The sequence below is a fragment of the Electrophorus electricus genome, chromosome 12 (assembly GCF_041902795.1).
Source record: "Electrophorus electricus isolate QZ-2024a chromosome 12, ASM4190279v1, whole genome shotgun sequence".
Taxonomy (NCBI): domain Eukaryota; kingdom Metazoa; phylum Chordata; class Actinopteri; order Gymnotiformes; family Gymnotidae; genus Electrophorus; species Electrophorus electricus.
The window spans coordinates 11,592,501-11,608,929 of NC_137508.1; the positions used below are offsets into that span (position 1 = coordinate 11,592,501).

Consider the following 16,429-nt stretch of genomic DNA (forward strand, 5'->3'; position numbering starts at 1 on the left):
ACCTTGGACTTTATCGAGACCGGGCACAGGGCAGCGCATTTGCCCCGCAGTGAAACCCTGGAGTCTTATTTTCAGATCAGAAGCTGATCTTTGAGTGGAGCCCCGTGTGTCTGAAGCGCTGGAGTCCACTCCTACTTACAGGCCTCACGCAGCGGCTGCAGGAACACAGAAACGTGTGCAAGTTGCCACGTGAGACTGCCCAACCAGACAGCATGAGCGGATGCTTGCTGAGACGACGGCCACGGCAGCTTGCAGGCCCGGCCGTCGCCGCCGTAGCTCAGCGGCGACTGTGCGTTTTCTGCGAAGCCTCCTGGAGTTTTTGACTGCGAGGTCTTTTGATCGTGTGTGGCTTTGAAGGCGTATCATTAAGGAGTGAAAGAGACTTGGCGTCTCCCTATCCTGTCCCCCACCAAAACCAGAAACCACAGGAGCAGTGTAGCGTTTGCGCTCGAGGCAGTCGGGGCGGCAGAGGGGGATCGTTATCGCAGCGGCGGTTAGCGTTGGTATCTCTCCCCCACGCCACACTTCATGCACGCTGCCAGGTGACCTGCCCCTGCCATGGTGTACCCGAGACCTCCAGTGAGGATGATAGACTGCTGCAATGCCACTGTAGGCACCTCTCTGTTCCCTGGTCCTTCAGTATAGCAGCTGGGTACGGTCCTGTGCTCATAGACCTCTGTGTGAGTGGAAAAAAAGGTTAATCTTCCTCACTCTCATTTACATTTTGCTTTATTATATTTGACTAAAGAAATATAATGTGAAGAGAGATTAATAATTAGTTCCTTTATAAACCAACTAAATTCTGTGTCCGTGATTCTTATGTGAGGGTGAGTCTGAATGTAAGTGCTTGGGTGGCGCTGTGTGTGTGTGTATGTGTGTGTGTATGTGTGTGTGTGTATGTGTGAGAGAGAGAGCAGAGATCAAAGTGTCTTAGTTGAAGGTTGAAGGGGTGTTGAATATGCCACCTGTGCTGGTTGGGTGGTTAGAGGCTAGCCACACCTCTCACTGAAACACTCCAAAGAGAAACGGAGAGAAAAAAAGGGAATTAGAGCCTCCCCCCCCTCCCCCCCACACACACCCCCCCACCCAGAACTCAGATTACTGTAGTTGATGCTGATATTAATGCTGACAGTAACTGTAGGCCAGTGCCATCTAGTGGCAGATTGTTTGTGTGTGTTTGTGTGTGTTTTTCTGTGGGTGTGGATGTGCATGTGCAGGGGTCAATAACACTCATTTTATTAGGTCCAATGTTACATTCAGTATCCCTAATTTTTAAACCTTCAGCTTAAAAAAAAATCCTGCAAATGAAGCCTGTTTTCATTTGATGTACTTGTGTAGCTACAGTTTTCCATCCCTTGTCCCTTAAAATAAAAATCTTGGTCTCTTTGTCCTTTGCATGTGGTGTGTCATCCAGACTCTCGTTGCAGACAGCAGTAGGAGAGTGGCCCTGTGCTCTGAATGAATATACATTTGTGTGTGCGTAGTGTGCGTATGAATGGTCTCTTGCTTACATGTTTGTGAGCATATGTGTTCTGCGTGTGTGTTGTGCGCGTGTGTAATATATGCATGCGCGTACATGCACATGTACACATAATGTTGTTTGGCCCAGTGTTGCAGTTTGTTGCACCAGCAGGAGCTGCAGCGGCACCAGGAGACCAGGCTGTGTGCAGCTGCCGCTCTCTGCAGGCCTCCCGGGACAGAGTCCCTCATCTCCCTCACTCCCAGCACCTTTGTGCCCCTTTTGTCTGCAGCCTGCTCCCCTCCGACTAGTCCCAGCTCTCCGTCAGGCATCTGTATGTGTGTTACCGGATGACGCCGTGACAGAGCTGAACCAGTTGACTTTTTCCGCACTGTTACACAGGCCCAGCGGTGGTGGAGCAGCACGGAGGGTCCCAGGGGTGGCAGCGTCTCTCACTGGGGGGGAGTTAGAGTACTAGTACACACATGCGTACACGCGCACACACTCAGTCCTCCGGTATGGTAATGACGCTACAATCCACAATGCAAGTGGAATGGCTTGAGTCAGCTCTGGATTGCACACAAGTTGTCTGAGAGCCTTTTATTAAGTCCACGGCTGTAGGTACTGCTGGCTTTTAGAGGACATATAGAGGGGAGACACACACACACACACACACACACAAACACACACAGACACACTCATACCAACAAATGTAACAGACCAGCGTACTCCATTCTTGAGCCCACCTGTTTGTGACAGTTTTATTTTCCACGTGAGCCTCCGCGGCCTCGTTGTCTCACACACGGCGACTGCCTGCTTCTTCTGGTCCCCGCAGACGTCTGTGCTCACTTTCACATCCTGAAGGAGGCACTTCAGAGCCTTCGTGCGCCTCTGTGGGAGGGTGATCCCTCAACTCCGTTCACCACTCGTGACCCAGGCGGCAGTGAACAAGGGGAGCAGTCCGCACCGTCACGGCTGGCCGTCTTAAGTGGTGACATGACCTTCGTCTGGATAAGGGGATCAGGGCTTAAGTCTTTGTGGGCAATTCGGGCGAAAATGCCACAAATCCCCGGAGCTTTGCGAGCCGCTAAGTATTGTCACTTTTCCTCCACCCCCTCGTCTTAGCCAGGGCCTGAAACTGCACTTGACAGTTACACAGCTGCAGCTGCTTCCCAGCAGAGCTGATTAGTGAGTCTGTGCCTCTGTCTCTCCTGGTGTTGGTCACATTCGGCGAAGTACAGTTACGTAAAGCAGGGAAGTGAGTCATGCCGAGGAAGCCGATTTTCCCGGCCAGTTTCAGTTGTCGGGTAAAGTTTCTGCCTCTTGGTCGCTGCCGTTTGCTCGTCCAGTAAAGGAGATGTTAATGCTGCCATGCTTTCATCTGCCCAGTTCTTTTGGAAAGTGGAGAGAGTTAGGGGAAAAAAAACACGATTGTTTACTCGCACCGACTCACCACGCTACACTTTTAGATGTATGTGCTTGATCTGCGGCTCGGGGAGGGGGGTTATTTGCTCCACAAGGGACGCGGAACGTAAAGGGAAGTCTGTGCCTCCTGGAGACAGCCGTCCGGCAGCCCGGCACGGGCGGCGTGCCCTTTACGCCACAGCGAGAGGTGCGCGGACCTGCTGCTGCTGGTAAAAACAGCCCGCGGCCGCGCGTCACTTGGGCGAGGAGCGGCAGAAGCCGTGGCACGAGAAAGCCCGCGCGAGCACGGAGCTCTTGCCAGCCTGCCCAGCGGGTGGCCAGGGATTGCAGCATTATATATGAAAACACCCTAAATGTGCAGAAACTCTTCGTTTCTGTGCAGATGAGTCAGAGAGAGGGTGTGTGAGAGAGAGAGAGAGAGAGGGAGGGAGGGAGAGAGACGGAACCCACACTGCTGCTAGCGCTGCCAGCCGGCTAAAGCAACTCTGTTCGTGCTCCATCTCCGTCGGCAAGCTGCCGCCATCCGCACCGAACCCAGCGCACCTACGGCTCGCCTCTAATGCTGCCCACGTCGTCAGGCGCGTGCCGGAGCCCGGGCGGCGCTGGAGCGGCTGTGCCCGCCTGTGCCCAGGCGAGCTGGTGCCGCTTGGAGCGCCCAGCGTGTGCTGGAACGCGGCAGGCCGCCTCTCCCAGGGCACCCATCACATGCCCATCTTTAAGCCATCTGCAAAGCAGAGCAGTCCCAGCCAAAGCATTAAATTAAATCCTTGTTTGGGCTGATTAACAAATGGCCTTGTTTTTTTCGTGTTCGTTTTTTTTTTTTTTCCCTCTCTCTCTCTCTCTCTCTCTCTCTCTCTCTCTCATCCCCTCTTCCTCCTGTCCTGCCGAAACTCGGCCGTGTCAGGAAACATCGCGGGAAAAGCAGGCCCGAGTTTTTCCAAACTAGGCTCCAGAGCGGATTGGAGATGTTTTGAGGGGTGGTTTACTCAAGAACGCGTCTGTCTGGAACCGTCCTGTCCAACTCCCTGTCTCACAGGCGTCCGGCTGTCACAGACCACAGACAAATGAACAATTAATCTGGGCTTGTAATTGAATGGCACCGTGTATGATATTTTAATTGTGTAATTGGAGCCGTTCGGAATTCGGAACTTAATGGGAGATTGGTTGTGGGAAATTAGAAATTTCCTCTGCATATTTTCAGACTCCACACCCAGATATTATTAGTGGTACAGCCATGATTTGTAATGGAAGGAATATGGTGTAGAAACTGTTCGCTTTATACAAGCGTTCAGCAAACCTGAGGGGCTGGTCGCGGTGGGCCCCTCCAACTAGAAAATCAGCTCTGCTTCCTCCACCATTTCCTTCTACTAATAACAGGGTGTTTGGCAACTAAACCATCAGGCTTCACTGTTTTACACACGTTTGTCTCTTCTTGCCCCACTGATGTTTAGGCTGAGGATTGAGAAACTTTGGCCGTGCGGCCCGTCGTAAGGTCCCATTTGGCCGTGAAGTTACTTTCGGATTTAACCCGTACCATTTATGTTCTCAGTTCACCCATTTGCATCCGTCTCTCTATCCTAAATGTCACGCAAACTTTCTCAACTCCACCCAACTTTCTTCCGCGTGACACAGTAGTGACTCGTCCTTCCCGCCCGTGCCCATTAATTGATTTATTAGTGTTATTTTAGACAAGGTTCTTATGACCAGCTGCTAGGCAGAGACAGCGTGCTCCTGTCAGCTCATGCCCTTCTGCTTCCATCTCTCCCCCCATCCCTTCTTCTCTCTCTCTTTTTTTTTTTTTTTTTTTTTTTTTTTTTTTTTTTGCGGAAAGGCGCTTCTGCCTCTGTTCAGCTGCTCCCTCCTACCCGTCGACTCTGCCGCCTCACCGAGGCACGGCGGCGAAGACCTCCGTCTCCTCAAATTAACATGAGCAGGTGTTTTTCTCTGATGTGTTAATTAAGAGAAGCTGGTGTCATTATGCTTTAAGTGGATGTTACAAATAGAACATGTTGTTTATTTTCTCCTCTGATGGAGGGAAAAAAAAAAGTGATCAGAGCTGTCACCGAGGCCCGCGTGTCACTAGCTGGAGAGAGCGACTAATTACCGGGAGTTCAGAATCAGAACGCACACGTCTGGGGATTCTCAGGCTTGTGCACACTCATACGGCTACCAGATTGTCTGTCTTAGCAGATCTTAGAATTTGTGGGCAAGAAAAACTTCTGATGGTATAGTTTGGAGGATGGATACTGCAAGTTTGAGCGTACATCTAGGCAGGCCCGTTGATGTTCAAAGGGAGAAACTGGTGTCGCTTCTTTACGTAAGGTACAGAGACGGGGGCAAGGTGTGTCTGAACTGAAGAGTTTCCTGAGCATGTTTTAGCAAACCCTTAGCCAACATGTACACAAGTCTTCACCTCAGTTTCACCTAGTAACGTGCTGAGTTGAAGATGTGACTGCTTCCACTTAGTCTCTCAGTGGAAGAGGGTATTTTCACTATTTACATGAATGGCCAAACATTCATAACAGTATCCTTCTCCTTAGAAAATAAGACTGTGTCATTATCGTCTCTGAAGCATTGTTGATAAACAGATAATTATGACTCATAACTTAAGTAATAGTTTCATCATCTGTCTCTTGTAACGGATCCTTAAAAGGTAGTTTTCACTAACACAGTGTAAAACTCCTTTTAATGCCAGTACTATGTGGATCACATACATACACATATTGCCACAGCTTAGCTGCATTTTTCCAACTCCAGGTGTGACCAGCTGCTGTCACTGAGCAAAAGGGGACAGAGACCCTCCGTCCGTTGGCCAACAGGGGCCATTCTCATTAAACCATGTAAAATGCAGAATGCCGACCATTTTACGGGGAGATTGAACCTGTCCAGCCTGTCCCATGTCAGGATGGGAAAATGGTCCCAGAGGTTGGTGTTTCTGTAACACTGCCCGAAATGTGCCAAGGGTGATTTAATATCTAACCATGATTTATCAACACTTTTACAGCTGGATGGGTCTCAGACTGATCAGGTGGCATGCAAATCTGAATCAAGATTTGAGTCAATTCGAATGGGGCTTTGAGTAAACTCGACTGGAGTTTTGAGCGAATTCGAATAGAGCTTGGCTGTGCAACTTGAGTATTAACCCTTTACGCACATGACATGAATGCCCAACACGTCTCACTCAGTGTACGGACGTGACGTGCATTAAAGGTTTTGGTGGCTGCTGTTGAACACTAGCAGCAGGAAGGTGTGTGCCTGCATGTGGGTGGGTGTATATGCATGCACACGCGCGTGTGTGTGTGTGTGTGTGTGTGTGTGTGTGTGTGTGTGTGCGCGTGGGTGTGCGCTAGGTCTGGCCCCCTGCATGGTGTTGTTGACACCCTTGTAATCCTGCTGTTGATTAGACTGAGCATGCTGTTGCACCAGAAGTTTTGCATGGTAATGCATCGTGACCAGCTGTTCAGCAGATGTTGTTTTTTGTCACTTCAGTCGGGAAGGGTTAAAGGTTTCCCACCCAGCCCCTCTGGGCACTTGCTGACCCCCCCAAGGCTACGGGACTTTTCCCTGCGACCATACCCATCCCGGTTGCATGGGTCCTGGGATCGGCCCACTCCAACACCTGCCCCTGCTTTAAGCCAGATGATGTTTGCGCTGACGTCAGCATCGGTGGCGGTCAGCATGTTTTTTGGCGCATTAAGGATATAAGCCTGGTGTTTGGTCAGTGATATGAGAGTCAGCCCTCATTAGCAGATGTAGTTCTTACATCCTGCTATTTAGAAATTAATAAAAGATTTCAATCTGGTGGCAGAAAGGGAGGATATATTCTCCAGATATTTTACCAAATAGATCTGTGCATTTATTCACAGAGGACCTAACCGCTGGAAACTAAATATTGTAGATGTTGAACTAGCAACAAATGCTAGAATAAATTCACTTGATATGAAGTAGAAAATATAAACATATATTTCATGTACTATGAGAGCATATGGTAATAAATGTTTACTATGTTCCAAAGCCATAAACACCATTTCCATCTTAACACTGAACAGGAATGTGCCTTTGAAAGAAGGGACATACAAGTTTTTTTTAATAATTTAAATAATTACATTTTAAATATAAAATTAAATAGTGTCTGTATAAAAATGGATTTTAATACATCTTGAGCTTCTAATTGCAAATACTAATTAAGGATGATTAGTGTTCACTACCCGAATATATCAGTAATGGTTGAATTCATACCTGTGTTTCTGTGTATTTGCATATCGGCAGGTGAATACATCAAGAATTGGAGGCCGCGCTACTTTCTGCTGAAGACCGACGGCTCCTTCATCGGGTACAAGGAGAAGCCCCAGGACGCTGACCTCCCCTACCCTCTCAACAACTTCTCAGTGGCGAGTAAGTGAGAGCAGTGCACTCAGACACTTCAGCATTCTGTCAGCGAAGGCTGTCCCCTCGCCTACAGGACTAGCTGCAAATAGAGATGGGCCATCTTGCACTTAAATTAGTGGACATCTGTGGATTCACTGATCAATTAAATTCTTAAACTGGCGCTGCTTACATGGTGCTAGCGTGCTAATGTGAACCTTTTGCTGTGATTGTCGGTTCACCCGATGCACCTGTACAAGAAATAAATGAATAATTATGGACCAGTAAAATAGTTATTTAAATACATGCCGCACACAGATTGCAGCGTTTTAATACAGTATTGTGCGCCAGTAGCTGTGACTGGGGTTGAAAGTCTAAAAGGTTCATTAAACTACTTAAGATTACTGTCATGCCTGCATATTGAATATTGCAAAACGTAATGGAAAACAAGCAAAAGCAGCTCTTCCCGAACGTCGCTGCACCAACAAAACATTAATAGTGATGTAGTTCAGCACGCCTGTAACATGCAGTAGTTCTCGGTGGGGAGCCAATGGAAAACAAAAAACTCCTACCAACACATGCGACCTCTGCCACACGCCTAGAAATAGAGGCAGAGCTACTGTGTTTGTGCCGGCCCCCGGCGCGCCATGCAGGGTATCCGGCCCCGAGAGCTGGCTCTCGGGCGTGGGGAGCGGGCCGTTCTCCGTCTCTCCATCCGTCAGGAGGCCCGGCCAGGTTTTAATCTAAAGCCTGGAAGAGAGAGGGGTGGCCATACATCCGGCCCGGGCTGTTTGGCAGGGGGAGAGGATTGCCACATCTGTTGCAGAAAGCTGGGAGGCCAGGTGGTGGAGGGAGGCTGATAGTCGCATGTGCTGTTTGAGGTGCTGGCCCCCTATCCCCCTCCCTGCCATGGCCCGAGCTGCTACCAACCCGCCTGCCTGCCTCCGAACCGCTCGGACTCCGAACCGCTCTCTGTTTCTCCCTTTCTCTCTCTCGCGCGCACTCACACACGCACAACCATTCTCAAGCTGAAGTTACCAACTGTGATACCTTATAACATCCCTCTACACACACACACGTACGCACACACGCGCACACACGTACGCACACGCGCGCACACACACACACACACACACACACACACAGAGGCCAGACATGCATCTGGCCACCTGGAAGTACAATCAATATTCACCAATTAATCTTTTAAAAAATCCCAGCGTTTAGAACCTTTTCTGCCATGTATAGTTAATTGTTTTCTGTTTAATGAATGTATAAAGCAGAACACAAACAGTAGCAGGTCACCTTGCATTCCTTTTTAAAATTCATTATTTTCATATATTATATTCATTTCAGATGATTTTTCTCTGAAGCACGCATGCACAATTGTGAAGTTTTAAGTGCACGCTCGTTCTTTTGAAAGTCTCTCGGTTGTAGTCAGCCCTAATTTGCAGCAAAGCAATTGCCATGTTTGTCTCCTGATGTTTTCTGAACTTGGCACCCTCTCAACCTTATTTTGGACTTGAGGAAGCCTTAAAGCACACCACCGTCGGTGGAAGTCGCAGCTTCTGGCCTGTTTAATTGGCGCGCTCGCTCTCCTCCGTGGCTCTTGCTCCAGGCACAGCTCGTCATCTGTGATCCTGCGTGGCGAGGCAGACAATGCTGCCGGCTCTGCTCCAGCTCCTCCTCAGGTGTCACATTCCGGCTGCTGTGACCTTGTTTTCCTGCTTCCACCCGGTGCCTCTGCGTTTTTCCTGAGAATGGCCAGGTGGGGGCGCAGGAGAGCGAATTATCTGAATGTAGGCCGCGGCGCCCGCTCACAAGGCAGCCGCGATGGGCTGGCTGAAGGCGTGTGACCCCGAACCCCACCCCGCCCCCGTCCGGCGGACTGGCAGGCGTAGTCATCACCACCACTCCCCGCTAGCAGAGATGCATCAGCCTCGTTGAACAGAGCAGAGACGAGTCCCCTCTTACAGTGAAACAGCTGGTGTGGTAGACAAGAATGCTTTTAACATGATGACTCCCTCCTTACCCAACACACAGCCTCTCTCTCTCTGTGTGTATCATATTTGTCTCTCTGTGGTGTTGTGTGGTCTCCTGTTGCCCCCCACCCTCTTCCTCCTTCTGCTAATGGCTATTTGTTTTGACACAAACTCCTCACTCCACTGCTGCTCACACGGTCACCTGCAGCTGACCAAACTGACCTCACTAAGTACACGGACGGAACTCTAGGCTGCGTTCTCAGCTTCCTCTCGGTTGAACCGCCTCTCTAGAATGCCAGCTGATGAAAACCGAACGGCCAAAGCCCAACACGTTCATCATCAGATGTCTCCAGTGGACTACAGTCATTGAGAGGACCTTCCATGTGGACACTCCAGAGGAAAGGTGAGCTCAGTCCCAAAAAAACAAACAAACAAAAAAAAACCTTTGTCTTAACAGCCGAAAGTCTAGAGTTCTTATGAACACAGCTTGCTGCTTCATCACGGAGAAGTGGTTTGTGTCACAAACGCAACCTTCAACAAGATGTTTATTCTGTCATCACTTGAAAAGAAGCGCTGGCCTGCATCCTCCAGCTGTTTCTGTCTCAGCAGGAATGATGGGTAGTTAGAGATTCAGGAAGGCTGTTGGATAGTGGGCGGGGCTTCGTGCAGTCTGCAGGTCACTCACCATGAGCAGCAAATCACTGCGGCGATCGGCACGCTCATAGTGTTATTATTTGACGTGCGAAAGGCGAAATGGTGGGCTTCTGCAAAAACAAACGCAACGCGGAGGGAGCGCGGAGTGTGTTGTGCTTGCAGTTGATATTAAAGATCGTAATTCAATTTAAATGAGATTAGAGAAAGAATTATTAGAAATACCAAGCACTTACATTTACCTACATAAGGACACGTACTGCGCCTCACACACTCCTAAATCCCATAGCCCCTCCCCGTACACACCTCTCCACAGGAGTGGGTCCCCACGCACTGGCAGATGGCCAGCGAATGGCAGCTCTACACCTGAGCAAGGAGAAGGTGGCAGCAAGTGGACTTGTGCCAGAATGTAGTTTTCTTACAAAAAAGAAAAGGCAAAAAAAAAAAAAAAGCCTGCCCTGCTCATGGCCGTTCACACGCAGGCTTTAGGATTCTGATCCTAAAAAACCCCTTAACATTTTGTCAGATTCGCTTGTCGAACTCATCATCTTGCCACAGACACTTAAAAGGTTGCCTGCGAGCGCCAGCTACTGTTCTGAGTTTATACCCTGACTGTTAATTTTGCTGTGCGCCTACGTCTTCCGGCGCGTGCCAGGAACCGGAATGACACGACCTGCTGGCGAGACAATGACGTACAGCAGGCCGTTTCCGAGATGAATTCATCATTATTAAACACACACATGCTCTGCAGCCGGAATGCACCATTGATTCTGCACAGCAGATGTTGTGCTGCGCGACAAATGAAAACTCAATGGAGGGAGACACAGTTTGCAGGGACGATGGCTACCCCAGCCTTCTCCCGTTGTACCGGTCGTGTTTCTCCAAACACTGCGTGGCCTCACACATCAGCAGAGTGATTTGCCCAGGCCTCTTTGGCAGAGAGTGCTTAGAAGCTAGTTTATGAATAAGCTGTCCTATCGGGTCTGCTGCGTGCTCCTTTACAACAATCCTAAAGTGCTCTCTAAGTTCCAAAACTGTGGTTTTCAAACAAAGGACCTTTCTTGGACACATCTTCGGTGTTTTAGCTCACGGCTGTGCTTTTGTGTGCGCGCGTGCTCATCCTCTAAGGGACGAGTGGACAGAAGCAATCCAGACGGTGGCAGATAAACTCCAGAGGCAGGAAGAGGAGCGTCTCCAGTGCAGCCCCACCTCCCAGATAGACAACATCGGCGAGGAGGAGATGGACGTCTCCATCAGCCACCACAAACGCAAGGTAACCCCATGACCTGGCCTCCTGCTCCCTGACCCTAATCACTCGCCCTGCTGGAAAATAGCAGCATTACCATTAAAGGCTTCACTTGGAGACAACGGGTAGTTTTAATTCACTTACATTCAGAATATTTTGATGTCATCATATTGTAATATTATAATGCCCGTGCTTATAAGGTAGATGGACTTTTACCTGCACTCTACTATTTTGTCACATAATTCACACATGGCTGTTCTTGTTGCAGACCATGAATGACTTTGACTATTTAAAACTTCTGGGAAAAGGCACTTTTGGCAAAGTCATTCTCGTAAGAGAGAAGGCCAGTGGGAAATATTACGCAATGAAGATTTTAAAGAAAGAGGTTATTATAGCAAAGGTAGGCTGCATTATTTTGGCATTTCAGTAACTAATGTTAAAAATGTATGTTTTTTTAAAAGTACTTATTACTTTCATACTGTTCAGACAGGTAAAAAGTTTTTAATCTTTTTAATCCACCAAGAAGTCAAGTTATAGTAGAGTAGTAAATATTGTAATTATGTCAGATGCACCAAACAAGGCTCTGACCCAAAGCCCTACCAGACTTGGTCTATTATTAACTGAAGAATCTTACTGGGTTCCACCATACTGGAGTGCCAACGTATATGAGCAGACTGCACGGAAACCCTCTGCTGGGTGACATGTTGCTGGGTGACATGTTGCTGCATATAAACCCTCAGATGGGTCTGTTCTTTCCCCTGTCGTACTGCTGCAGGATGAAGTGGCTCACACGCTCACTGAGAGCCGTGTGCTGAAGAACACCAGACACCCATTCCTGACCGTGAGTATGCCCCGCCCCATGCCACACCCCCTGCCCCGCCCTGCCCCGCCCTGCCCCGCCCCCTCAAACTGCTCACCCCACAGCACAACACCCCCCGCCACTGCGCTCACGCCCGCCTCTCATCTAACACGCGATTGTGATCTCCCCAGAGCCTAATTACAATGTAGAGAATAAACTGTTAGAAATTAGCAGCCCAAATGTAGCCACGCATCTGTTAGGAAGTCGCTGGCGAGAGGTAATTTCACCGACGTTCCAGATGCTGTTGGGTGGCACATTTGATTCCCAGCAGGAGAAAAAAAACAATTTCTCCAGCACGAGCGCAACACTGCTGCCTCGTCACCTTGACCCGGTGTCGGCTCTGAGGTTCAGGGCCCGTGATGAAGAACAGCTTTCCTGCTCCACAGTGCTAGCCCTCTTCACCGGGCTCACGGGAAAACATGAGACTTTAGCACATGTTTAGAAAAGATACATCTTTCTCAACATACATCTCACACGTGTTTGCAATATGCTAAGTTGTTGGGTGTGTGTGTGTGTGTGTGTGTGTGTGTGTGTGTTTTTTTTTTCCTAATGGTGTGTGTCTGCCTGCTGGTTTAGTCTTTGAAGTACTCGTTCCAAACGAAAGATCGACTCTGCTTTGTGATGGAGTATGTCAACGGAGGAGAGGTATGTATGTGCCGTGTGTGTGTGTGTGTGTGTGTGTGTGTGTGTGTGTGTGTGTGTGTGTATGTTTGAATGTGTGAGGGTATGAGTTTTGCTGTTACCCTTAAACCCTCTTGGTGTTGACTGTTAAAATCCTGCAGTTGCATTGACGTGCTGTGTAGCTTCAGCAGATGCGTGCAGCTGCTCCCATCCCTTTTTGAGGAACTTTCCGTCTTGACATCACTGGCGCCTGTCCGAGCGCAAGCCTGCCGTCTATGGGCTCCGCTTCCCACAAATGAAATTCCACCACCGACAGCGCTTGGTTAATCAGGGAGGCGGCAATCTCACTCTCATTCCCCCGGCCCGCGGTGTCACCTGCTCCCCCCGCGGGTACAGCCAAGGCCCCTCACCTCCGTGCGGGCCCGGCCCGCCGCAGTCTGCCCGCCTTTCAGCCCTGCCACGTTCACAGCTGCCAGGGCGCTGATGAAGGCACACCTGTCCTGCACCCCCCCCCCCCCCCCCGGCCCCCAATCACCCTGCCACTTATCAGAGGGCCTGTTAGCGCTCCCCGGACAGCCATATTCGACCTCTTCCCACAGCAATTAAACAGCAGAGCCTCCCCGCAGAGCCGCCTGGTAATTTGTCGGAGGCGCGCGAGCAGAGGAGAGGTCCACGGCCGTTTGACAGCGACACCTTCACATCTGACTGGGGAGAAGAGACCGGGGGGGGGGGGAAATACTCCCCCTCCCGGCCCCCGAAAAATGAGGTAGATGATTGCGGAGGAGGGGAGTTCCTGCCACTTTGATGGGACGTTAGCCTGCGAGCACGCGAGCGCTGCCTTTAACGAGATTGGTGTATTGATTAAAATGCTGATTTAACAGGCCGCGCCGTCCTCTCTGCGGAAGGCTGGGGATGATGTGCCAGCTGCTGTCTGGGTTCGCCGGGCGTCCTCCGAGGGCCCTGCCATCTATCATCTCAATATGGCGATGGGAGGCAGTTTGTGTTGTGTTAATTTCCTCCAATAAATCAGTAATTATTGCAATCCTGTCCCTGCTGTTTATCCTGCAGCTGTTTTTCCATTTGTCGAGAGAACGGGTGTTCTCAGAGGACCGCACGCGTTTCTACGGCGCCGAGATCGTCTCCGCCCTCGACTACCTGCACTCCGCCAAGATTGTGTACCGGGATCTCAAGGTAAACAACAAATAAATAAATAAAACCGGAGAGGAAAGCAATCATGCAATTTGGAAAGGCAGTTCAATTCCTAAGCACTGCCTTCATTTCGGCATGTGGCGTGGGACATGGAAAATGTAATTAAAAGCTGTGGAGTTTGAAGGGGTTTTTTGAGTGATATCAAACTCTGGCAGCTGTGGAAGATGACACAGGGTTTCGCTTGCAGCCTTGGACTAGGCCACTGGTAGTGGTGCCAAGAAACTTGAAAAACGACTTAGCCATTAAAAACGAAAGGTTCAGTAGCTGGAAGTTCTTTTCAGTAAATGGTTTATTCATGCCGGCACCAGTATGTACTCCAGACCATTTGAGCAGGCAGTGTTTTTGAGAAATGCAATAATGCTCATTCTTTTTCTTTTTTTCTTTTTCAGCTGGAGAATCTTATGCTTGATAAGGACGGCCACATTAAGATCACAGACTTTGGTCTGTGTAAAGAGGGAATCACTGATGCTGCTACTATGAAGACCTTCTGTGGTACGCCAGAGTACCTGGCGCCTGAGGTAACCAGATCGCTCGCCTCCTCCACTGCTGCCTGAAGGCAAAATGCACAAACGTTACACAACACAATCAAGTCTACCACTCCGTGCAGTGATGTGAAAGAGCCCTAATTAATCTGGAAGGAACCTGTAACACAGAATTGTTCCCTACAGTCCTCGAATTCCCAACATCCTTGAAAGAGCTCTTTATTTTGTATTTGATGAAATACCTGCTTTTTTAAAATTAGGTAAAACATATTTTATTAATTATTTTTCAATAAGTCATTCATTAGTTCAAATGTGTTATGCTGACTGGCAGACGTAAAGGCACAGACCTGCCCCTGTTCTTTGCGGACCATTGACCGCTAGCTTGTGTGGGCTTTTTTTTTGGCACAACGGCAGCAAAGTCACTCGCCGGTGCCGCGGTACGTGGCGCACCGACGCCGAGGGAAATGCCAGGGCCCCGGTTGACTGCCATGCCTGTTTGCCTTTGTGGTGGAGTAAGGAGGTGTGCGATTTGACAACAACGCCGCCTCGTTTTCACAACAAGCCCTTCTCCTTGCGCGCAGCGCTGTGAGTCAGCGCGCGTATGCGGGCCTGTCCAGTCACACCTCGTGCGCCCGCTTCAGCACACAGCCACGCGAGCGGACAGGGAGACGCCGCCATCACGCGCCACACACGGCCGTTCGCTCAATTAGCAAAGGCTAACCCTGGGCGAAGCATATGGGCTGTAGATGTACTGTAAGGATCTGACAGCATCATGGAGCCCTCCCAAGCTGTTTAGAATGCCATGGCGTGTTGTCTGAATTACGATAAAGCGTCAGGCTTTTTTTTTTCTTCTTCTTTTTTTTTTCCCCCGAACGAACTGGACGCTATTTGAAAACGCGACGTGTTTGGTTTAAGGACGCCGTGCTGTTTCCCTACACACCCCCGCACACGCCCACGCGGCCCACGGGCGCTCGCCCGGCCAGCCACGCGCGTGCTCGCGCGACAGCCAGGGAGTTTGTTTTTGAACCGACGACGTGATCGCGCAGACCTCATGATGCTCGCCGCAGCAGTGAATGACGCCGCTCTGCAGCGCGGCCCGCACGGAACAATAGTCGCGCCTCCCGGGTCCAGCCACGCGCAGGACACCCAGAGTGCAGCGGCTAAATCCACGTTTATGGAGATCGGGAGCGGAGGGGTTGGTGGACCGGGGGTGGGGGGGGGGGTATAGATTCCACTCGAAAAAGTACGGAAGACAATTTGGCGCGGCATTTTGTTTTGCTGAGCCTGGCCGCTGTGCCAGGAGATGATTTGAGTGTTGGTTATTTTTCACAAGAGTATGTGATTGCACAAAAAAGTAGACGCTAAACAGAGGCAGATGGTGGCAGATGGGGGAGGTTGGAAGAAGGTGGCTGGGAAACCTGGAAATCTATACCGCCGTACTGGTGTAAAAATAACAGAGCTCTGCCTGAGCCAGCCAGCCAAGTTCCAGAGATGCAAAGTAGAGGGGGGATTAAAGAGAGAGAGTGAGAGAAAGAGAGGGAGGGAGGGAGTGGAGGATGAGAAGAGGATGAGTAGAGGAAGATTTATTTTCTTTGGGGGTTACAGAAGTGAATAATGGAATGGTTTTAGTAAGTAAAACGCGTTGGCCTTCACTAAAATCTAAAAGTGCGTAAATGAAAGTCAACATTCAACTTCATGCTTTATTACGCTCTATTAATAACATTTTATTATTTTATCAAAATGTATTTGATCTTGGTTTCAGAAGGTGCCAATCACCTGCATTTTAGCTAATTATTTTCATTATTTTTGTAGCTTATCGAAAAAAGGTGGCTCATAGCATGATATGAGATACAGAACGCGAGTTGAAGCAGTTTTAGTTACACAGATGGAAATTGCCATTTACACCACACAGGCTATGTGTTAATGAATGAATGAACGGAGCCTGATGTATAAATATGGAGCTAGTTCATGTATGTTTGTATTCATTTGTGTGCATGCACAAAAGATGTCCTCCATTCCATTCCTATCCATGTATATGTGTTTGTGCATATGGTGTGTGTGTGTGTGTGTGCATGTGTGCGCGTGCATGTGTGAGATTACGTGTGCGCGTGCATGTGTGAGATTATGTGTGTG

General features: G+C 49.4%; 1 protein-coding gene across 14 annotated transcripts in view; it reads left to right on the forward strand.

Moving 5' to 3' along the window:
• The window catches only part of akt3a (AKT serine/threonine kinase 3a), a 70,543-nt gene that overhangs the window by 43,892 nt on the left and 10,222 nt on the right, over positions 1-16,429 (forward strand). For 11 of the 14 annotated variants that reach the window (XR_004776697.2, XM_081724645.1, XM_081724647.1 and 8 more), the window contains 8 exons: positions 7,154-7,279; positions 9,520-9,631; positions 11,008-11,152; positions 11,394-11,525; positions 11,901-11,966; positions 12,561-12,629; positions 13,674-13,796; positions 14,204-14,332. Coding sequence is in view for 13 of the 14 variants with exons in the window: in XM_081724645.1 (XP_081580771.1) it covers positions 7,154-7,279; positions 9,520-9,631; positions 11,008-11,152; positions 11,394-11,525; positions 11,901-11,966; positions 12,561-12,629; positions 13,674-13,796; positions 14,204-14,332 (902 nt within the window). In the remaining variant the exon portion in view is untranslated. Of the gene's footprint in view, positions 1-4,715; positions 4,819-5,502; positions 5,810-7,153; positions 7,280-9,519; positions 9,632-11,007; positions 11,153-11,393; positions 11,526-11,900; positions 11,967-12,560; positions 12,630-13,673; positions 13,797-14,203; positions 14,333-16,429 lie in introns of those variants that run through there. The other 3 variants (XM_081724650.1, XM_081724649.1, XM_081724648.1) reach the window with 3 other exon arrangements.